At 44.0% G+C, this 23,950-nt stretch overlaps 1 protein-coding gene across 2 annotated transcripts in view; it reads right to left on the minus strand.

Moving 5' to 3' along the window:
* The window catches only part of ugt8 (UDP glycosyltransferase 8), a 128,868-nt gene that overhangs the window by 71,722 nt on the left and 33,196 nt on the right, over window positions 1-23,950 (minus strand). For both annotated transcript variants that reach the window (XM_072251934.1, XM_072251935.1), the window contains exon 2: window positions 6,412-7,235. In XM_072251934.1, the coding sequence (XP_072108035.1) occupies window positions 6,412-7,233 (822 nt within the window). In that variant the 5' untranslated portion in view covers window positions 7,234-7,235. The remainder of the gene's footprint in view (window positions 1-6,411; window positions 7,236-23,950) is intronic.

Raw genomic sequence — 23,950 nt, forward strand, 5'->3', positions numbered from 1 at the left:
ATGAACATATAAAATCAATGCAAAACACCAATATCGCTGAATCAGTGGGAGCCCTGGGCTTGTTTCCCTGCAACAAGACGGTCCCATCGACGGGTGATGGGAGACAGCGATACTTGAAGGGGTTCCTTATGTCCATTCTATTCCGCAATTTAGTTTTCATTGCATTCATTGCAGAAAACCCTGCTCAATAGAGATATGATGTTGGAACTGGAAGCAACATTTTCAGTGCTTCAGTCTCTGTAGCTGCTCTCTTAACTCAAAAACCCTGGCCAGGGCTCCCCCCCTTGATAGTCACCTGACTTCAGTGTGTAAGAGAAGGCGTTTGTGCTCTGCATCCATTTCCTCGCAAAGCTGCTCAAACAGACGTGAGTTAAGGGCTTTTGCTTTGATGTGATTGATAACTTCAACAACGTCACTCAATACACTGTTAAGATCAGGTGACATTTTTTGGCTAGCCAGCATTTCCCTGCGTATGACACAGTGTGTAGACTGGCATTCAGGAGCAACCTCTGACTCAGGTAGTGAAGCCAGACAGCGGTTCAGTCATAGCTGCAGCCCCACCTGTGCATATTCCAACACAGAATGACCAGTCCAGTTTGCCTGACATGTAGACATTCAAAGACTTGAATAGTTCTGCCCCAGTTGTGTTAGTGGGCAGAGGCAGTGCACACAACATATCCTCACGCACATCGTCTTGAAATATATATCGCACATAAACCAACAGCATTGCCTTGTTGTCGACATCGGTAGACTCATCGACCTGGATAGCGTACCATGGTGACGCGTTAAGACGTTCCAATAGCAGTGCTTTGATATCCTCCGCTATGTCGTCGATTCTCCTTGAAACTGTGGTAGCTGAAAGAGAAACCTGTGCCATCTTGTTAGCTGCAGCTTCTCCCAACAGTTCATGGTACATGTCCTTGGCAGCAGGCAGAATCAATTCTTCACCAACAGTAAAAGGCTTCTTAGCCTTAGCAATACGGCTAGCCACAAATGCTGCTCAGAGCCGCATTTGTGGAGGTGGTGGCTCTCAGCACTTGCTTCTGTCCCGCTTGCTCAGGTTTTTTCCGCTCAAAAAACTCATCAGGTTTGTCTTTAAGTGCAGGGTGCTTGGACTCAGGGTGCCAAAGCAGTTTTGAGGGCTTCATTGCCTCATTAGACAGCTTGTCTCCACATATTACACACAGGGGGCTTGGAGCGTGCGAGTCACCGGTTGCAATAAAGCCATATTTTATGTACAACTTGTCGTATTTTCTGTTGAAGGAAGCTTTCTTTCTTTTTGCAGTCTCAGCCTCAGCCGTCTCTACGTTATCATCATCGTTGGGCCTTTTATGTCCCCTACCACCTCTTCCAAAGAATCTCTCAAGCGACGTTTGTTTTTTCACTCATCGAGTATACTGACTGATGACCTTGCGTGCGTTCAAGTTCAGCAGTGGGTATGACAGGGAATGAGGAAAGGTGCAGCTGACTCATATCGTTTTATATCACCAAATCATATCGTTTCCTTACGGCCTGGTAGCACATGCTTTGCGGCCCAGTGGTTGGGGTCCTCTGCTCTAAGGGACTGTGAAACGAAAGCGATACTATGAAATCTAAATAGCCTTGCCTGCAGTTAGGCAGCTGGATTATAATGTTCACATTTTCCCAATTCTCTCTTATACATTGAGAGCAACTGATAGACTGCCTTGGTTCTATTGCCTGCAACAGGCCTCCAGCAATTCTACAGGTTTTTCTCACCAAATTGATAAGACCTCATAAAGGTCTTCATTGAAAAACAGACATTGTTTATCATCTTAAGAACTCATTCAGTGCAAGGCACTGTACAACAGCAAAGACTCAAAATTCGAAATATTTCTCTCAAGAAGTTAAACACCCTCTGCAATTTATCAAATAACATACTTAAAGCATGCATCAATTTTGTTATATAAGCACATGAATTTAAAATAAGCCAAAATCCTTACTCTGAGGGCATGCTTAAACTTTAATCTTGGGTCACATGCCCAGAAGGCACAGTTTTATGTTAACATTCCCAACAAATAAATAAAATGAGGACATGTCAATGCAGTGAAGGATTTGAGTGGCCATTGCAGTTCATTTTCAAAAATAAAACGCATTTTGGTTGCTGATGTCAATATTTCCATTTTGTCTTTTCCCTTGGCCCTTTAAAAGCAAGAACATGAAGCAATGCACAGACCTTACACAAAGATTTTGGTAACTTTCTTGCTCATTATCTCACCGTGCTTTGGCGCATAACACCAAATTTAAATCAATTTTAAAACTTGCCAAGTTATGATTAAATACTGAAATTTAATTGCACAACTCCCAAACTCTGATATCTAGCTAAAATAATTCAGAACCACCAAAAACAAAATACTGAATAATACATAATAGGAACAATAAGTGCTTTTCATTTTTCATCTTGCATTGTTGTTCCACTGGCAAAAATGTGCTGACATTCTCAACATGCATTCAATTTCATTTTTAGTAAGCAGCTCAAATGAAGGTACAAGTGGTGCAAGAACAGCCAGTAATCTGGGTGGGGGTGATGAGGGGAGGGGAATGTCTGCTGCGCATTAGGGGCATCAACTGTGCTGATCCAGATCACCAGGCTGTACAACAGTTATTCCAGTCTAACTATAAAGATGAGTACAGCTACAACAACAAATGATTATTGAATGCACAGCTGTAAGTACAGAGCTAGTCACAGGCTGACACTAACTGGCAGCTCCACACAGGCCATATCTGTGTTACACAATGCAAATAACTGAAACAAAACATTTTCTGCACTCCAGCTAAGAGCTCCTTTATCCTATTCGTTTGGAAAAGTCCACAGAACTAAATAACACTCTTCCATTGCCATCATGCACACAAATCATACTATTTTCCTCAGAAGTCAATGAATACAGATATCTAATAATGAAAAGCCATTTTTGTTAAGTCACTGTGCTTCAAGATATTACCAGCAAGTAAATGGTCAAGAATAAAACAGCTACAATGGTTGAGATTTTGAAATAAGAGGTAAATCACATAGCAATCACAATTACAGTTTATAAAATTGGACAACAAGATCAGGTAACCATGAATTTTCAGTTAGCTATCAAAGCATCAAGTTTCTATCAGAAATGCTATTCCTCCCAAGGATCCATCTTAATGCCATCGACAGCTTAATTTTCACCCAAATACCACATTTCTCTAGATATTGTCCAAATTTATCAAATATTACGTCAGTTATTCTGAAATTGACACCACTGGCAGATTCTGGACATAGGCAGAGTATATGCAGGTTACTCTGTGCCTGACAATTTTCTTTGGGCTAAGTGTCCAATGGGAAATCCCAAGTCATAACCAATGAAACCTTTAGACATGAAGCAAGTGGCTTTTGTGCCACAAAATCTGATCACATTTTAACTAGATATGAAATAACATTTGTGCTTTGAAGTATTGTATTTTTAAAAGGAACTGATTAAATAGCTGTAAAAAATACACAAGCAGAAATATAGCATATTATTTTCTTGACTAAAATTTAGAAGGTTTTAAAAGGTCATGGGGAAGCAATGCACATTGTGTCAACAACTGTGGTCTTTTCTATTACCACTTATAGTTAAAGTTTTGCAACATTTCTATTAATGTCATATAATGTCATCCACAAAAAAAATCTAAAATTTTGGAACTAATTGCTCATCCCCAAGGAAGAACTTCAATGTGCATTTTTAACTGAGTATTAATTGATACAAAAAATCTTTCTGACAGAGATCTTAGGAATCAGTTGAACTGTAGATAAAAGCAATTTTCCATTTTCTTGTTTCAACCTTATTTTACAAGCTGCTTTCATTATAGAAACAACTAAAGTCATTCTTTGGAATGGAATTATAGTAAGAATGTCAGGAAAGTTGGTTTGCAGCTGGTAATTTTAAGAATTAAATCTATTTGCTGGTGCCTAGAGAAGATTAGACAGTAATGCACTATTAATATAAATAAAGCTATTTACAGCAACACACAAAGTAGGTGGCGGAACCCTGTGTCAGGCAGTATTTATGGAGGGAAATAAGCAGTCAATGTTTCAGGTTGATATCCTTTATCAGAGCTTTTAAAAGAAGAGAGGAGATAGCCAGTATAAAAAGGTGGGGGGGGGGGGAAGGGAGGAAGAGTGGACCAAGCAGTTGAGGGGGGTTATGGGCAGGTGAAGCGGGGGGGGGGGCAGCAAGAATGATGCAAGAAGCTGGGAGGCGATAGGTGAAAGTTACAAAGGGCTGAAGAACATGGAACCTGATAGGAGAGGACAGTGAACCATGGGATAAAGGGAAGGAGGTGGTAAGGAAAATAAATATGAGGAGGTTGGAGATAATGGACAGGTCAAGAGTGTAGGAGAGGAGAAAGATGGAGTGGAATAAAGGGAAAAAGGAAGAGACAGAGGGGAGTGGCTACTGGAAGTTAGTGAAATCAATGTTCATAAGGTCAGATTGGAGACTACCGAGGCAGAATACAAGATGATGTACTTTGAACCTGCGTCTAGCCTCAACTTGGCAGTGGACAGACATATCTGCGTAGGAATGGGAACTGAATTAAAATGGCTGGCTACTAAGAGATCCTAGCTGGTACGATAGACAGAGGTACACAACAAAATGATCCACTAGTCTGCACTGGGTCTCATCAATAACACAAATGAATTCACATGTGAAGGGCTGCCTCAGCTGCAAGACTGTTTCGTACCCTGGATGGTGGTTACACTAGGCACAATTGCAGGGATAAATATCTGGAGGAAGAAAGGGCTCGGGACAGACAAGTGGACAATGGAATCACAAAGTGATCCTTGCAGAAAGCAGACAGGAGGTGGGAGAGGGAAGGCATATATGGTGGTGAGATCCTGTTTTGAGATGAAGAAAGCTGCCAAGAATACTTAGGAGGCAGGGTGGAAGGGGAGGACTAGGAGAACTCTATACCTGTTATACTGGAGGGGATGGAAATGGGAGGGTAGATGTATTGGAAATAGAATATGGGGGTGAGGGTTCCATCTATAGCATTGGTGGTGGAGTGGTGGGGGGGGGGGGGAGAATCCGAACATCTTTAAAAAAAAGTTAATCTCTTGTTTCTACAAAGCAGTTTACCATACTTATAAATGTTGGTGTATTTATGGGTGAGACTGAAATGAAAACAAGAAGTTGCAAGGTTGATGATGGCTTTACATTTTAAGAACTTGATTCTGGATAAAGTTTATTTTTATTTTCCTTACATTATATCAATGCAGGAAGGAGGTGATGGGTCAAAATGTGAATGTGACTGGAAATGAATTAAAAAGGGGACGCAACGACATGACACACCAGGTGTGTTAATTTATCTATTCTCTGTAAGCAATGATGATCCATAAAGAAAAAATAACTTGATTATATCAAAATTTGAAATTGCAAGTAGCTTCTCGCTGCCCAGCTAAATTTTCAATATACAGATGTCAGAAGTACCAATGAAAGTCCATTAATTTTTTAAATTTATGAAATTACAATCTGAATTTTAAATTTCATCCCCATCTCCAACAATAAACTTGAAATTTGTTAACTAATTTTAAGGTTTGTGATATTGTCGCACAGTACATTTCAGTTACTTCCATTCGTGTGATGTATAAAAATTGAGGTCTAAATATCTAATCTGTCAGGAACCATAGCATCCATTATCATAACATCATTTGGGGTGACACGATAACATAGTGGTTAATGTAATGCCATTCCGCACCAGCAACTGGGGCTCAATTCCCACTACAGTCTGTAAGGAGTTTGCACATCCTCCCCCGTGACTGCGTGGATTTCCTCCGGGTGCTCCAGTTTCCACCCACATTCCAAAGATGTTCGTTAGTAGGTTCATTGGTTACATGGTTGGGAAGTGGGGCTGAGGAGGGGAGAAAAAGGACCAGCCATGATTGAATGGCAGAGCAGACTCAGTGGGCCAAATACCCTAATTCTGCTCCTATGTCTTATGTTCGTATTGGGCCGGAAGGGCCTGTTACCACACTGTATTTTGAAACAAATAAATAACTACTTTGTTGAAGCTCATCCAAGTGCTTAAGGGCGATGTAATTGATTTTCAACATGCTGGATAAAACAACATACTATAAAATGAGCATGGCTAGCAGTGGCACAGCAGTGTAGTGCCATTATAACACCAGCAATCATATTCAATTCCCACCGCCATCTGTAAGAAGTTTGTATGTTCTCCCTGTAACCACATTGGTTTCCTCTGGGTGTTCAGGTTTCCTCACATGTTCCACAGACATTTGAGTTAGCAGGTTAAGTAAGCATGGTGTAATTAAGCAGCGTTGGCTCACTGGGGCAGAAGGGCCTGTTAACCCACTGTATCTGTAAATAAAAATAAAATACAAATACCCTGGAGAAATTTGAAGCTGTGAAAGAAATCGAATCTTACTTCTGGTAGAAGGCTGGCAGGTTTTGTCAATATTCCTCCTACATACACAACATTGGGTAATGTAGGTCGAGGAAACTCGAGTGCCACATCAGTGCACAGCATCCATAAACTGGAACCCTGTATTAAGTCATACATGGAGCTCTCAGGCTCAATTTTGTACTTCAGCATTATTCTCTCATATTTTGGCAAGAACAGAAAATTCACACCAAAGCGCGATACTAAGTACACTGCAATATTTGTAATTCGTTGAAACAAATTCATGTTGTCTGTAAGGAGGGAGTTGAATTCTGGTACATAGGCTAGTGGTGTTGGAGCACCAACCTCCGCTGGATACCAAAGGCCAGTGGAAAAGACAGCATACTTCACTCCCAGAAGGTGTGCAATCACAAAGCCGCACATTTCATTAGGGTCCACTAAAAGCAAGTCAAACTTTTCTTCTTTCAGCTGAGCAATAAAACTCTGGCTGCCGACCATGATGTCACAGTTCTTGGAGTAATGCTCCAGAATGTCAAAGAGCTCTAGTGCAGTTAGTCTTCCAGAAAAAATATTCCTCATCTTGGACTGCAAGAAATCATCTGCTGTTGTGCTATTGAAGAAGCCTGGATACCGTAGCAATCTGAAGTAATCCGATGAAGGGATCTCTCTGCCTTCTGACACTGCAAACACCATCTCGTGTCCATCCTCATGTAAAGCCTTAGCTAGAGTCTTAAAAATATAAAGATGGCTTTCAAACATAATTGGCGGCACAACCACAATTTTGGCAGCCTTTGATATTTTCACAAAGCAGCAAACTAGAGTCAGGATTTGGAAGTACCACTTCATGGCTGAAAAACAGAATAAATGTAAAGTTAAGACCAGTGTGATTTTCTCTCAAATACTCAATAATCAGTAATTATAATAATGCTATAAAACAGGAACAGAGTTGAAATTATAACCAGAAAGCATATATTCAGTCAATATATACATAACTTGCAGACACAAGGAAGTCTGCAGATGCTGGGACTCCGGTGGGACACAAGAGGCTGGAGGAATTCAGTAGATCAAACTAGCACCTGTGGAGGGAAATGAACAGTCGATACTTTGGGTCAAAACTCTTCATTAGGACTGGGACCGGCCAAGACAGCCAGACCGGATAAAGGTACTCGACTCAAAATATTGACTGCTCATTTCCATCCTTGGACACTGCCCAACCCACTGATTTCTTTCAGCATCTTGTGTGTTGTATCGATGACTTGCATATTTTCCTCCAAAATTCTTTAATTTGATGTTCAAATGGTTTGCATAGGGAAATAATCTTTCCAAATATTCATCTCAATAATGTCTATTATGATACCCCACTGTTAATGAAATCAAATGTTTCTGTGATTAAATCATGGGAAGAATGATAACAGGAATGCCCAGATACAGCAGATTAGTTTAATTTGACAAGGCGCCACACATGAGGCTGCTTACCAAGTTAAGAGCCCACGGTATTACAGAAAAGTTACTAACATGGTTAGAGCATTGGCTGATTGGGAGCAGGCAGCGAATGGGAATTAAAAGATCCTTTTCTGGTTGGCTGTCAGTGACTAGTGGTGTTCCGCAGGGGCCAGTGTTGGGACCACTTCTTTCTCATGGTCATAGTCATACTTTATTGATCCCGAGAGAAATTGGTTTTCGTTACAATTGCACCATAAATAATTAAATAGTAATAAAACCATAAATAATTAAATAGTAATATGTAAATTATGCCAGGAAATAAGTCCAGAACCAGCCTATTGGCTCAGGGTGTCTGACCCTCCAAGGCAGGAGTTGTAAAGTTTGATGGCCACAGGCAGGAATGACTTCCTATGACGTTCAGTGTTGCATCTAGGTGGAATGAGTCTCTGGCTGAATGTACTCCTGTACCCACCCAGTACATTATGTAGTGGATGGGAGACATTGACCAAGATGGCACGCAACTTAGACAGCATCCTCTTTTCAGACACCACCGTCAGAGAGTCCAGTTCCATCCCCACAACATCACTGGCCTTACGAATGAGTTTGTTGATTCTGTTGGTGTCTGCCACCCTCAGCCTGCTGCCCCAGCACACAACAGCAAACATGATAGCACTGACCACCACAGACTCGTAGAACATCCTCAGCATCATCCGACAGATGTTAAAGGACCTCAGTCTCCTCAGGAAATAGACATGGCTCTGACCCTTCTTGTAGACAGCCCGTGTTCTTTGACCAGTCCAGTTTATTGTCAATTCGTATCCCCCGGTATTTGTAATCCTCCACCATGTTCACACTGACCCCCTGGATGGAAATAGGGGTCACCAGTGCCTTAGCTCTCCTCAGGTCTACCACCAACTCCTTAGTCTTTTTCACATTAAGCTGCAGATAATTCTGCTCACACCATGTGACAAAGTTTCCTACTGTAGCCCTGTACTCAGCCTCATCTCCCTTGCTGATGCATCCAACTATGGCAGAGTCATCAGAAAACTGCTGAAGATGACAAGAATCTGTGCAGTAGTTGAAGTCCGAGGTGTAAATGGTGAAGAGAAAGGGAGACAAGACAGTCCCCTGTGGAGCCCCAGTGCTGCTGATCACTCTGTCAGACACACAGTGTTGCAAGCACACGTACTGTGGTCTGCCAGTCAGGTAATCAAGAATCCATGACACCAGGAAAGCATCCACCTGCATCGTTGTCAGCTTCTCCCCCAGCAGAGCAGGGCGGATGGTGTTGAACGCACTGGAGAAGTCAAAAAACATGACCCTCACAGTGCTCGCTGGCTTGTCCAAGTGGGCGTAGACACGGTTCAGCAGGTAGACGATGGCATCCTCAACTCCTAGTCGGGGCTGGTAGGTGAACTGGATGAGATCTAAGTGTGGCCTGACCATAGGCCGGAGCAGCTCCAGAACAAGTCTCTCCAGGGTCTTCATGATGTGGGAGGTCAATGCCACTGGTCTGTAGTCATTGAGGCCGCTGGGGCGCGGCGTCTTCGGCACAGGGATGAGGCAGGACATCTTCCACAGCACAGGAACCCTCCGGAGCCTCAGGCTCAGGTTGAAGACATGGCGAAGTACTCCACATAGCTGAGGAGCACAGGTTTTGAGCACCCTGGTACTGACACCATCTGGGCCTGCAGCCTTGCTTGGGTTGAGACGTTTCAGCTGTCTTCTCACCTGTTCAGCTGTGAAGCCCACTGTGGTGGTTTCATGGGGGGAAGGGGTATAGTCATGAGAGCAGGGTGGGGGACTGTGAGGAGGGGTAGGAGGGGAGAGTGGAATATGTGTTGGTTGGGGGCCGACAACAGATGATTCATGTGGGGGATGGGCAGGGGTCACAATGTCAAATCTGTTAAAGAACAGGTTAAGTTCGTTGGCCCTGTCCACACTGCCTTCTGCTCCTCTGTTGCTAGTTTGCCAGAACCCAGTGATGGTCCTGTGAAAATCCAGTGATGGATTTTTATGCTGTATATAAATGATTTAGATGATGGAATAAATGGCTTTGTTACCAAGTTTGCAGATGATACGAAGATTGATGAAGGGGCAGGTAGTGCTGAGGAAAGAGGTATGATACAGAAGGACTTATACAGATTAGGAGGATGGGCAAGAAAGTGGCAGTTGAAATACAATGTTGGAAAATGCATGGTCATGCACCTTGGTAGTAGAAACAAATGTGCAGACTATTTTCTAAACGGGGAGAAAATCCAAAACTCTGAGATGCAAAGGAATTTGGGAGTCCTTGTGCAGAACACCCTAAAGGTTAACTTGCAGGTCGAGTCGGTGGCCAGGAAGGCAAATGCCATTTTAGCATTCACTTCAAGAGGTCTAAAATACAAGAAATGTGATGCTGAGGCTTTATAAGCCACTGGTGAGGACTCACCTTGAGAATTGTTAACAGTTTTGGGCCCCTCATCTTAGAAAAGTTGTGCTGGCATTGGAGAGGGTTCAGAGGAGGCTCACAAGGATGATTCCAGAATGAAAAGGTTATCACATGAGGAACGTTTGATGGCTCTGGGTCTGTACTCATTGGAATTCCGAAGGATAAGAAGGGATCTCACTGAAACCTTTCGAATGTTGAAAGGCCTAATCAGAGCAGATGTGGAAAGGATGTTCCCCATGGTGGGAGAGTCTAGGACAAGAGGACACAGCCTCAGGATAGAGAGGCATCCTCTCAAAACAGAGACGCATAAAAATTTCTTTAGCTAAAGAGTGGTGAATTTGTGGAATTAGTTACCCCTGACAGCTATGGAGGCCAGGTTGTTGTGTGTATTTAAGCTGGAAATTGATAGGTCTTGGTTGGACATGGCATCAACGGGTGCGGGGAGAAGGCCGGGAACTGGGGCTGAGGAGGAGGAAAAAAAAAGGACCAGCCATGACTGAATGGCGGAGCAGACTCAATGGGCCATAGGGCCTAATTCTGCTCCTATGTCTTATAGAGCATAGAAAAGTACAGCACAGTACAGGCCCTTCGGCCCACAATGTTGTGCCGACCCTCAAACCCTGCCTCCCATATAAGCCCCCACCTTAAATTCCTCCATATACCTGTCTAGTAGTCTCTTAAACTTTACTAGTGTATCTGCCTCCACCACTGACTCAGGCAGTGCATTCAACGCACCAACCACTCTGAGTAAAAAACCTTCCTCTCATATCCCCCTTGAACTTCCCACCCCTTACCTTAAAACCATGTCCTCTTGTATTGAGCAGTGGTGCCCTGGGGAAGAGGCGCTGGCTATCCACTCTATTATGATCTAAAGTGTGTACATTCTACCCATCCATGTGCACGTGGGCTTCCTCTGGAAAAATCTGGCTTCCTCCCACAATCTACAGATGTACTGGTTAGTAGGTTAACTGGTCATTGTGAATAAACCTGTGATTGGTCTCGGATTAAATCAGGGCTGCAGGACGCAGGACGGCGCAGCTCTGTGGGCCGGAAAGGCCTGTCTCACCCTGTATCTCTAAATAAAATAAAGTAAATAAATAATTGAAGCAGCTAGGTACATAGCAGACTGCCAAAGTGAGCAGCTGTCTGTGAACACTCAAATGAGTTGATCAACACAGGCTGTTTCTGTGTCCACCACCACTAGTGCAAATGACTTTCATCTTTGATACTTTAATGACTCCTTCCTCCAATCTAATGAGCTTTTTGCTGCTTCAGTGGATTTTCAGAATTAGGACCACATTTTCCCTTACTCAAAATTCCCACTTATTGAGGTGGACACACCAAGAGTGCAAGATTTAGATAGTAGATGGGTGACCACCAGGAGAAAAAGGGGAGTAAGCAGTCAGTACAGGGTTCCCCTATGGCCATTCCCCTCAGCAACAGTATATCCCATTGGATACTGCTGGGGAGAAGATGACCTCTCAGGGCACAGCAGCAGCAGCCAGGCCAGTGGCACCATGGCTCGCTTGAGGTTCCAAATGGTTGTCATAGCCGGGGTGGTAGTGAGGATAAGCTCCCACTAACTGTAAAGCGTTCCCAATAGTGTGCATCTCTGATAACCGAGTCCAACTCCTGCTCTTCACATGGTGGAACTGTTTACATTGAGAGGAGAAGGAGCGAAGGTCCGTCAGTGGCGCCTTAAAACCAGTTGCTTTGGGCAGGGGGGCTCATTAGCCTGGGAAGGCAACACACCTTGAAGGCAACCTCTGATTTAAAATCTCTGCTGCCTTGCGGTTATACCAACTCATGGGAAAGGCTTCGGGACTAAACCTCGAGGAAGAAATCCGGAGTCCCTAAGGCAATCTGGTGCTGATTCAACGTCACTCTGGCAGCTTCTGCAGTTTAGCCATCGTCAAAACGTTATGCCTGGCATCCCTTTTGTCATCAGCGTCTGGACCAAGAGGGGAATCGTGACACATGGTCTTCATACAATTCCTGCCCAGGATTCGGTTACGCCAATCTCCACAACCAACTTAAAACTTGGGGTGATGGGTGAGTGGTAATGGTGGCAAGCATAAGATGGTGCTAGGAGCCACTAGTCACAGACCTGCTCTCAGACAGCCAAGGCAGAATGGTCACTCTCTTCTCACCAGGCAAGAGCAGTGCTCGGCAGCCACCTTGGCGACGAAACAGCCCTCTTCAGGGACCGCACTGCTCCCCCTCATGGGAAAGGGTCTGGAAAAGGTGACCTAAGGAAAACTTGCCTCACCCTATCCTGTCAGCATTCCACAGCTGACTGGACATCTATTTTGCAGAGTCAAATTACCACAAAAGAAAGAAGGTCCACCAGAAGCTGAGCAAACTCTGTGTTGGAGCCTGAAGCATCAGGACACTCATGGACAACAAGGCCAGTAACAGACTGAGGGCAAACTGCTCTTGTAGGACACGTGCTTCAGAAGTACAATGTCAACATTGTGGCACTCAGTGAGACACGCCTGCCCAAGACTGGAGAAATCACAGAATTAAAGGCTGGCTACATGTTTTTCTGGAATGGCAAGGGAAAGGATGAAATGAAGCTAGAGAAGCCAGAGATAGCTTTGCCATCTGGACCACAATCATCAGGAACCTATAGTCCCTCCCCAGAGGCATCAACGATTGCCTCACGGTAATGCGACTGCCTCTGAAAGCCAAGACTCATCTGACGCTGATTAGTGCCGACACACACACCATGACCTACACCTCTGAACAGGAGAAACTGTTCTACCAGGAACTCTGCCAGCTACTATGCTCTGCCCCATCTTTACGGATGCAAACATCATCCACCTGTACAAGAACAAGGGGGACAGGGCATCCTGTGACAACCACAGAGGCATATTTCTCCCGAGCATAGCTGGGAAGATCACGGCCCGTATCATATCGAACAGGATTACCTTTCACCTTCTTGATGACATTGTCTCAAAGAACCAATATGGTTTCAGATCTAACAGAGGGACAGTGGACATGATCTTTGCTGTCAGACAGACCGAGGAGAAGTGCCGAGAGCAGAACCAGAATCTTTACATCCTCTTTGTGGATCTAACGATGGCATTTGACACTGTCAATTACACAGGTCTTTGGCACATCCTTACCAAGTTAAGCTGTCCCCCAAGTCTGGTCAGCATTGTCAGGTCATTCCACGATGGCATGATGGCCAGGGTCATCGAAAACTGCTGCACCACTGACCCCTTCCTAGTAACTAACAGTGTCAAGCAGGGCTGTGTCCTCGCGCCTACTCTGTTCTCTGGTCTCTCACAGACTGATGCAGGAATAACAATTCGCTACAGACTGATGCGGGAATAACAATTCGCTACAGGACTGATGGACGCTTCTTTGATCTGCAACGCCGCAAGACCAAGTCCAAAGTGCTGGAAGCAATTGTACGAGAACCCCTCTTTGCAGAGGACTGCACTCTTGCAGTGTACGGTGAAAGGGACCCACAGGAGCTCACTGACTGCCTCGTTGTGGCAGCAAGAAATTGCAGCCAATCCATCAGCCTGCAGAGACAGAAGTTCTACTTCAGCCCGCACCCCATACCAACCCTACAGAACCACAAATTTTGAGAGTGAAGGCACACAACTCAACAACATTGACACCTTCATCTACAAAGCCCAAAAGTTGGGATATTTTCCAAAATGCAATAAAAACAAACATCTGTGATATGTTAATTCACGTGAACCTTTATTTAACTGACAAAAGTACAAAGAATAGGTTTCCAATAGTTTTACTGACCAAATTAATTGTATTTTGTAAACATACACAAATTTAGAATTTGATGGCTGCAACACACTCAACAAAAAGTTGGGACAGAGTTAAAATAAGATTGAAAAGTGCACAGAATAGTCAAGTAACACCGGTTTGGAAGACTCCACATTAAGCAGGCTAATTGGTAGCAGGTGAGGTATCATGACTGGGTATAAAAGTAGCGTCCATCAAAGGCTCAGTCTTTGCAAGCAAGGATGGATCATGGCTCTCCTCTTTGTGCCAAAATTCGTGAGAGAATTGTTAGTCAGTTCAAAAGGAACATTTCTCAACGCAAGTTTGCAGAGAATTTAGGTCTTTCAACATCTACAGTACATAATATTGTGAAAAGATTCAGAGAATTCAGAGACATCTCAGTGCGTAAAGGGCAAAGTAGAAAACCGCTGTTGAATGCGCGTGATCTTCGAGCCCCCAGGCGGCACTGCCTAAGAAACCGTCATGCTACTGTGACAATTATAGCCACCTGGGCTCAGGAGTGCTTCGGAAAACCATTGTCACTCAACACAGTCCGACGCTGCATCCAGAAATGCAATTCAAAACTGTATTACGCAAGGAGGAAGCCATACATCAACTCTTTGCAGAAACGCCGGCGAGTTCTTTGGGCCTGAGCTCATCTCAAATGGACCGAAAGACTGTGGAACCGTGTGCTGTGGTCAGATGAGTCCATATTTCAGCTAGTTTTCAGAATTTGATGGCTGCAACACACTCAACAAAAGTTGGGACAGAAGCATGTTTACCATTGTGTTACATCACCTTTCCTTTTAATAACACTCTTTAATCGTTTTGAACTGAGGATACTAATTGTAGTAGATTTGCAATTGGAAATTTTGTCCATTCTTGCTTGATATAAGACTTCAGCTGCTCAACAGTCCGTGGTCTCCGTTGTCTGATTCTCCTCTTCATGATGCACCATACATTTTCAATAGGAGATAGACCTGGACTGGCAGCAGGCCAGTCAAGCACATGCACTCTGTGTCTACAAAGCCACGCTGTTGTAGCCCGTGCAGAATGTGGTCTGGCATTGTCCTGCTGAAATAAGCATGGACGTCCCGGGAAGAGACGTCGCCTTGATGGCAACATACGTCTCCCTAAAATCCTAACATACACCTCAGAGTCAATGGTACCTTCACATACATGCAACTCACCCATGCCGTGGGCACTGATGCACCCCCACACCATCACAGATGCTGGTTTTTGTACCTTTTGCTGATAACAATCTGGATGGTCGTTTTCATCTTTGGCCGGAGAACTTGATGCCCGTTTTTTCCGAAAACTAGCTGAAATGTGAACTCATCTGACCACAGCATACAGTTCCACAGTCTTTCGGTCCATCTGAGATGAGCTCGGGCCCAGAGAACTGGCCAGCGTTTCTACATAGAGTTGATGTGTGGCTTCCTCCTTGCGTAATACAGTTTCAAGTTCCATTTCTGGTAGCAGCGACGGACTGTGTTGAGTGACAATGGTTTTCCGAAGTACTCCCAAGCCCAAGTGGCTATAATTGTCACAGTAGCATGACGGTTTCTTAGGCAGTGCCGCCTGAGGGCTCGAAGATCACGCACATTCAACAGTGGTTTCTGACCTTGCCCTTTACACACTGAGGTGTCTCTGAATTCTCTGAATCTTTTCACAATATTATGTACTGTAGATGTTGAAAGACCTAAATTCTCTGCAATCTTGCGTTGAGAAATGTTGCTTTTGAACTGACTAACAATTCTCTCACGAATTTTGGCACAAAGGGGTGAGTCACGACCCATCCTTGCTTGCAAAGACTGAGCCTTTGATGGACACTACTTTTATACCCAGTCATGATACCTCACCTGCTACCAATTAGCCTGCTTAATGTGGAGTCTTCCAAACCGGTGTTACTTGACTATTCTGTGCACTTTTCAATCTTATTTTAACTCTGTCCCAACTTTTGTTGAGTGTGTTGCAGCCATCAAATTCTAAATTTGTGTATGATTACAAAAAAAATTAAGTTGGTCAGTAAAACTATTGAAAATCTTTTCTTTGTACTTTTGTCAGTTAAATAAAGGTTCACGTGAATTAACATATCACAGATTTTTGTTTTTATTGCATTTTGGAAAATATCCCAACTTTTCTGGAAATGGGGTTTGTACTCGGGAAGCTGCCTCACTTCCTCCTGCAGTCTAGATTGAGAGGTCTCAAACAGACTTGCAAAATCTGGGACATCCTTTGGCAGGCTACGGACACGTGTGTGGGGAGAACATGGCAGCTAGCTGAAGACCAAGATGGCAGTCTACAGAGCAGTCATCCTTACTTCTCTGCTGTATGGCTGTGAAACATGGACCCCATACCACAGGCACATCAAGATGCTTGACCAGTTCCACCTGCGATGCCTTCGCAAGATCATGGGCATTTCGTGGTAAGACAGAGTCCCCACCATAGAAGTGCTGTGAGCTCTGGCACAGGGACACTGATCATGAAGGCTCAACTTTGATGGGTTGGACATGTGGTCTGGATGGAAGACAACCACCTTCCAAAGGCGGTATTCTTTACCCAGCTGGCACCTAGCACCAGAAAGCAAGGAGGCCCCACAAAGCGCTATAAAGACTGCGTGAAAGTGTCCTTGAAGGCACGCAATATCCCTATAACTGATTGGGAGGCCTTGGCCAAAGACCACAGCGCCTGGCAGTCTACAAAGGCACCAGCACATTTGAAGAGCAGTGGCTGAAGGATCTCAATCAAACCAGCAGGACGCAGGGAGAGACGATCCGACCCCTCAATGGCCATAACATGCCCGACCTGCAGGCGCATCTGCGCTTTGAGATTTTGAGCTTCGCCCTCAACAGAGACATCACTGACGTCATTATCATTCCCTGCAGATCGTTCCGCCTCTGATCTGGGCCGACAATTACGTGCCGGGCGGCACCTAATTAATTAGCATGTTTATTTCGGCTTTTTTCTTAAAGATCTGCTGTGTGCCTCCCGGCTACCGCTGGACTCCTGCATGCTTCGCGGATCGGTATCAGGTCGCAGCCCGGAGGGTGGGGGCCACTGCACCACCCCAACCTCCGACAACTCAGCCTAACACACCATCATCAGTGTACTCGATGTCTTCCCGATTCCCGTAAGTGATCCTACACTGTACATACATTCTTTCTACTTTATATAGGCTGTGTATTTTTACTTGTTATTTGGTATGATTTGGCAGCTGCAAAGCTTAAAGGTTACTGGAGAGTGCTTATGCCGTGTTTTTGCCGAGAGCACTTGCATGAGATTTTGCTACGAAGAACAGTTCAGGCAATGATTGTGGAAAAGTATTTCTACTTTATATAGGCTGTGTATTTATCATATCATTCCTGCTTTTACTACATGTTACTGTTATTTTAGGTTTTATGTGTTACTTGGCATGATTTGGTAGGTTATTTCTGGGTCTGCGAACGCTCACAAAATTTTCCCATATAAATAAATGGTAATTGCTTCTTCACTTCACGACATGCCGGCTTACAAACCGTTTCATAGGAATGCTCTACCTTCGGATGGCGGGGTAAACCTGTATATTCAGGGATTGACTAGTGATATCAAGCAAAGTTATGAAGAGTATGTCAAATTATACGACCAAGACCCGTTTTGTCCAGACACATTTGAAATGGGAGAGTCATTTCTGTCCTTACTGAGCCAAGAGAGACAACAGCGTTGGCAGGAACTGATAGAAAACACAGACATGACCAAGAACAGTAAGGAGGCATCGGCAACTGTTCGGAAACTCAACTCAGCCAATAGACCACCACAGAGAGTTGCTGCCATAACACCCAATCAGGTTGCCCACCAACTAATACCAAATGGTCGACCAAATAACAACGAACGGAGGCAAAAGAAAAAGCAACATCAGAAGATGGAGTCAGCTCTCTCAAACAGGAATAACAACTTCCCACCTCTCACCCTAGAAGAATTAAAGGATGAAGTATCACAACTAAAATCCAACAAAGCTGCTGGCATAGATGGGATTCTTAATGAATTCCTTAAACATCTTGCACTTAAAGCACTCCACTGGCTTTTGTCCCTTTTTAACTGTTGCCTAAGATCATTAAAAATACCTAAAAAGTGGAGAAGAGCCGAAGTTGTTGTTCTCCTCCTGAAACCCAATAAAGACCCCAACATTCCTAAAAATTACAGACTGATTTCCTTGCTCTGCACCCTCTATAAACTCTACGAGAGACTCATACTGAAAAGAATATCCCCCTTAGTCAAAGATCTTCTAACACCAGACCAAGCCGGGTTCAGGCCAGGCCTCTCTTGCTGCGGTCAAATCCTGAACTTAACCCAGTATATTGAGCAACACACAAAAAAGTTGCTGGGGAACGCAGCAGGCCTGGCAACATCTCCAGGAGGACGTACAGTCGACGTTTCAGCCTGAGACCATTCGTCAGGACTAACTGAAGGAAGAGCTAGTAAGAGATTTGAAAGTGGGAGGGGAAGGGGGAGATCCAAAATGATAGGAGAAGACAGGAGGGGGAGGGATGGAGCCAAGAGCTGGACAGGCGATTGGCAAAAGGGATATGAGAGGATCATGGGACAGGAGGCCCAGGGAGAAGGAAAAGGGGGAGGGGGGAAAAAAGAGGATGGGCAAGGGGTATAGTCAGAGGGACAGAGGGAGAAAAAGGAGAGAGAGAGAGAGAAAGAATGTGTGTATATAAATAAATAACAGATGGGGTACGAGGGGAAGGTGGGGCATTAGCGGAAATTAGAGAAGTCAATGTTCATGCCATCAGGTTGGAGGCTACCCAGACGGAATATAAGGTGTTGTTACTCCAACCTGAGTGTGGCTTCACCTTTACAGTAGAGGAGGCTGTGGACAGACATGTCAGAATGGGAATGGGATGTGGAATTAAAATGTGTGGCCACTGGGAGATCCTGCTTTCTCTGGCAGACAGAGCATAGGTGTTCAGCAAAACGATCTCCCAGTCTTCGCCGGGTCTCGCCAATATATAGAGGGCCACATCGGGTGCACTGGACGCAGTATATCACCCCAGCCAACTCACAGGTGAAGTGTCGCCTCACCTGGAAGGACTGTCTGGGGCCCTGAATGGTGGTAAGGGAGGAAGTGTAAGGGCACATGTAACACTTGTTCTGCTTACAAGGATAAGTGCTAGGAGGGAGATCAGTGGGGAGGGATGGGGGGGACGAATGGACAAGGGAGTTGCGTAGGGAGCGATCCCTGTGGAAAGCAGAGGGGGGAGAGGGAAAGACGTGCTTATTGGTGGGATCCCGTTGGAGGTGGCGGAAGTTATGGAGAATAATATGTTGGACCCGGAGGCTGGTGGGGTGGTGAGGACCAGGGGAACCCTATTCCTAGTGGGGTGACGGGAGGATGGAGTGAGAGCAGATGTGCGTGAAATGGGAGAGATGCATTTGAGAGCAGAGTTGAGGATTCGCAATTCTCTCTTGAAAAAATTAGCAGTCACGAAATGGGGAGCTAATGCTCACACACTTAAAATCAACTGCCCTAGCATTCTGCTATGCACCTGTAGAATACTGTGCAGCTGTGTGGGGCAGATCCGCCCATACGAAGAAAATAGACCCGTTGCTTAACGAAGCCTGCCAAATAACCACAGGCACACTGCACCCCACACCCACTAACATCATTTACAGACTTGCAGGCATTGGTCCCCCAGGGAGCCGAAGACACATTACAAGAAAAATTGAAAAAGGTAAACAGAACTCCGATCCATGGCACCCACTACACCATCATATGCCAGTTTCCAACCGCCTAAAATCGAGGAAAAGTTTTGTTCCAGTGGAGGAACTACCACACAGAACATCCCCCCAAACATACAGGATTGACCTCTGGCAAAAATCAGAAGCCAGAACCCCACCAAATAATACGAGCAAGACCCCACAGAAATGCTGCCAGACGGGGCACTGCCTGACAAGACAGAAGTGGGGCAGTCTCAACAGAACGAGAGTGGGAGTTTGTAGGACAGGAGACAATATGGTGAAGTGGGGTTTAAAGACCAGCGAATCCTGACAGTGTGGCGCAACACGTTCTGCGCAACTACCCACTCTCACCTGATTTAGCTGACACTGACCTGCTCAACATCAACACTAGAGTGGCTGGCTGTCTGGTGTGACAAGCTATGAACGAATGAGAGTTTACGTATGGTTGGATGACATTTAAACTTGAATTGAATTGAAGGCGTTTACCAGGATGCTGCCTGAATTAGAGGGCACATGTGAAAACAAGAGGTTGGACATACTTGGGTTGCTTTCTCTGGAGTGGTGAAGGCTGAGGGGATATCTGAAAGAAGTTTATAAGATTATGAGAGTAGACAGACAATATTTTTTTCTCAGGGTTAAAAAGCCTAAAACAAGAGGGCATGCATTTAAGATGAGAAGAGGTAATTTGAAAGGAGACGTGAGGGGTAATTTGAAAGGAGACGTGAGGGGCAAATTTTCTTTGTCAGAGACTGATGGGTGCTTGGGGCTGTGGTAGAGGCAGATACATTAAGGACTTTTTGGCACAACATTGTGGGTAGAAGGCTCCTTTCCTGGGCTGTCCTGGTCTATGCTTTATCTACGTTTACTAGGATGCTGTCCTGGTCTATGCTTTATCTACGTTTACCAGGATGCTGCCTGGATCAGAGGATATAAACAGGTTAGACAAACTTGGGTTGTCTCCCTAGACCATCAGAAGCTGAGAGATGAGACATGTCAAGTTTCTATAAATGATTCAGAAACAATAACTTACTGTGCTTGGCACACCATTTCTTTAAAAAAAACAATATTTTCTAACTCTTGCATGCAAAACTTTACACTGGTATCATAGAAACATAGAAATCTACAGCATATTATAGGCCCTTCGGCCCACAATGTTGTGCTGACCATGCAACCTACTCTGGAAACTGCCTAGAATTTCCCTACTGCACAGCCCTCTATAGAAATCTCTACAATTTTCTGTTTTAGAATGACTGCTCCTAAATTAGATGAATTGATTTGCTGTCAATTCTGAATTTGGAATTCAGAAGCTATAAAAGGAAATTTCAGTGTTTTTTTTAAAGTTGAGGATTAATACTGTAGATTTACAATATTAATCTTCAACCACATACTTTTGGTATACATATGAAAATAATTTCAATCAAGTGTTTTCTCTATTCTATTGAACAATGGTCTAATTTGAGTTGCTAATTATGTTATTCAAGATTGGTCGTAACTTCTAACATTAATAAAGGCTTTCAATTGCATCAAGTATTAAAGCACAAATCAGAACTGTAAAGTCTGTGAAAGTATTTGAAGTGGGTGTCCACAGCTATTTTAAAAACTTTGCCGAGGTGGATAAGATCTAGCGTGGGAATGGGAAACAAAGCAAGTCTGAATTTCAGATAAAAGGCCACTGTATACGAAGCCTCCAACTCCAACTCTTAAATGTGCAATTTATTAGTGATCTTCTGTGGAGACAAACCAGAAGTCAGAACTGAAAACGCATGGTGACCTTTTCAGATGGTACACACTGCAAGCATAAAATGCAAAAGTATAAATTTCAATAAAACCCAAACATTCCACTTTTTAAAAATATCAACTGAAAATACATTATTCTGAGCTGGATTGAAAAAGCTTCCACTTCACTAATGTCCTCCAACGCAACAAACAAAAAAAGGACATAAGACGATTAACAAGAGAATTGGTTGACTGCTGAAAAATCTGTAATTATTTAAATGATATTTCTGAGCAACTGAACAGGAACTAAGTGACAAGGCCAGAACACAAAAGATTACTCCAAATGAGAAATAATATATAGATTGGCATAAATTCAACATTTTCTAAACCAGGAAAACCAAAGGCATAGATAGCAGAGAAGATCCCCTCAAATTAGGAATGGAATATTAAAGCCCCAAATCTCTTGGAAGACAAAATTAAAACAGAAGTGTTGAAGATTTCTATGTTTTCTGCTCTGCAAAGTAATTCAATAATTCTGGATAAAGCAGATGAAAACATTACCCAGAGATAAAATATGGCATTGCTTTTCAATTACCAATAGCCAAGCAGGAAAAGTGGGATTTTGTTGGGTCATATTGATTGTGATAATGAAGTTTTAAATTGCAACTCAAAAGGTAATAGCAAAAAAGTCAGTTTCTAAATAAGTTAAATTATTTGATAACTGTGTGCCACAACCACTGCAGGTTTTAAAAAAAGATAATGATTAAGCAATAATACTTTGCTGATCAATTCTAGCAGTTCCCAATGTTGTTAGTAACATCCTGAGTAGTTATTTGGACTGTGACTTTTCGTGTAGCAACAGTGCAGTTCAATAACCAAAACATGATGCACAGACTCCCAAAGGAAAAACCAAAAAAACTGTGTGGTGTTTTTGACAACCCTGAAAATGAGCATGCCACACTGATTTACCTGATCAATACCAGACAGACCTGTCGTGCTAACAACAAGCAGCGGTATTCCGAGCACTCAGGATCAGAAATCCTCCAAAACTGCACCAGTTCTCTACATCTGACTAATGAACTTACGATCGCACAGACCACCTTGTCACTGTCTGTCTCCGCTTGTCCCCCTCCCTCTGCAACTATAAAACTACATTCTGTATTCAGCCCCAATCTCCTGCCTTAGAAACATGGAAAACATACAGCACAATATCGGCCATTCAGCCCACAAAGCTGTGCCGAACATGTCTCTACCTTAGAACTACCTAGGCTTTACCCATAGCCCTCTATTTTTCTAAACTCCATGTACCCATCCAGGAGTCTCCTAAAAGACCCTATCGATTCTGCCTCCACCACCACTGCCAGCAGCCCATTCCATGCACTCACCACACCCTGCGTAAAAAAACTTACCCCTGACATCTCCTCTGTACCTACTTCCAAGCACCTAAAACTATGCCATCTCATGTTAGCCATTTCAGCCCTGGGAAAAAGCCGCTGACTATCCACACGATCAATGCCTCCCATTATCTTCTACACCTCTATCAAGTCACCTCTCATCCTCCATCGCTCCAAGGAGAAAAGGCCAAGTTCACTCAACCTATTCTCACAAGGCATGCTCCCCAATCCAGGAAACATCTTTATAAATCTCCTCTGCACCCTTTCCTTGGTTTCCATGTCCTTCCTCTAGTGAGGCGACCAGAACTGAGCACAGTACTCCAAGTGGGTTCTGGCAAGGGTCCTTTAGAGCTGCAACATTACCTCTCAGCCCTTAAACTCAATCCCACGATTGATGAAGACCAATGCACCGTATGCCTTCTTAACGACAGAGTCAACCTGCGTAGCAGCTTTGAGTGTCCTGTGAACTCAGACCCCAAGATCCCTCTGATCCTCCAAATTTCCAAGAGTCTTAAAATTAATGCTATATTCTGCCATAATACTTGACCTTGCAAAATGAACCACCTCACAGTTAACTGGGTTGAACTCCATCTGCCACTTCTCAGCCCAGTTTTGGATCCTAGCAATGCCCCACTGTAACCTCTGACAGCCCTCCACACTATCCACAACAACCCCAACCTTTGTGTCATCAGCAAACTTACTAATCCATCCCTCCACTTCCTCATCCAGATCATTTATAAAAATCACGAAGAGTAAGGGTCCCAGAACAGATCCCTGAGGCACACCACTGGTCACCGGCCTCCATACAGAATATCACCCATCTACAACCACTCTTTGCCTTCTATGGGCAAGCCAATTCTGGATCCACAAAGCAATGTCCCCATGGATTCCATGCCTCTTTACTTTCTCAATAAACCTTGCATGGGGTACCTTATCAAATGCCTTGCTAAAATCCATATACACTACATCTACAGCTCTACCTTCATCAATGTGCTTAGTCACATCCTCAAAAAGTTCAATCAGGCTCATAAGGCATGACCTGTCCTTTGACAAAGCCATGTTGACTATTCCTAATCATATTATGCCTCTCCAAATATTC

Source organism: Mobula birostris, chromosome 3, assembly GCF_030028105.1.
Source record: "Mobula birostris isolate sMobBir1 chromosome 3, sMobBir1.hap1, whole genome shotgun sequence".
Taxonomy (NCBI): Eukaryota; Metazoa; Chordata; class Chondrichthyes; order Myliobatiformes; family Myliobatidae; genus Mobula; species Mobula birostris.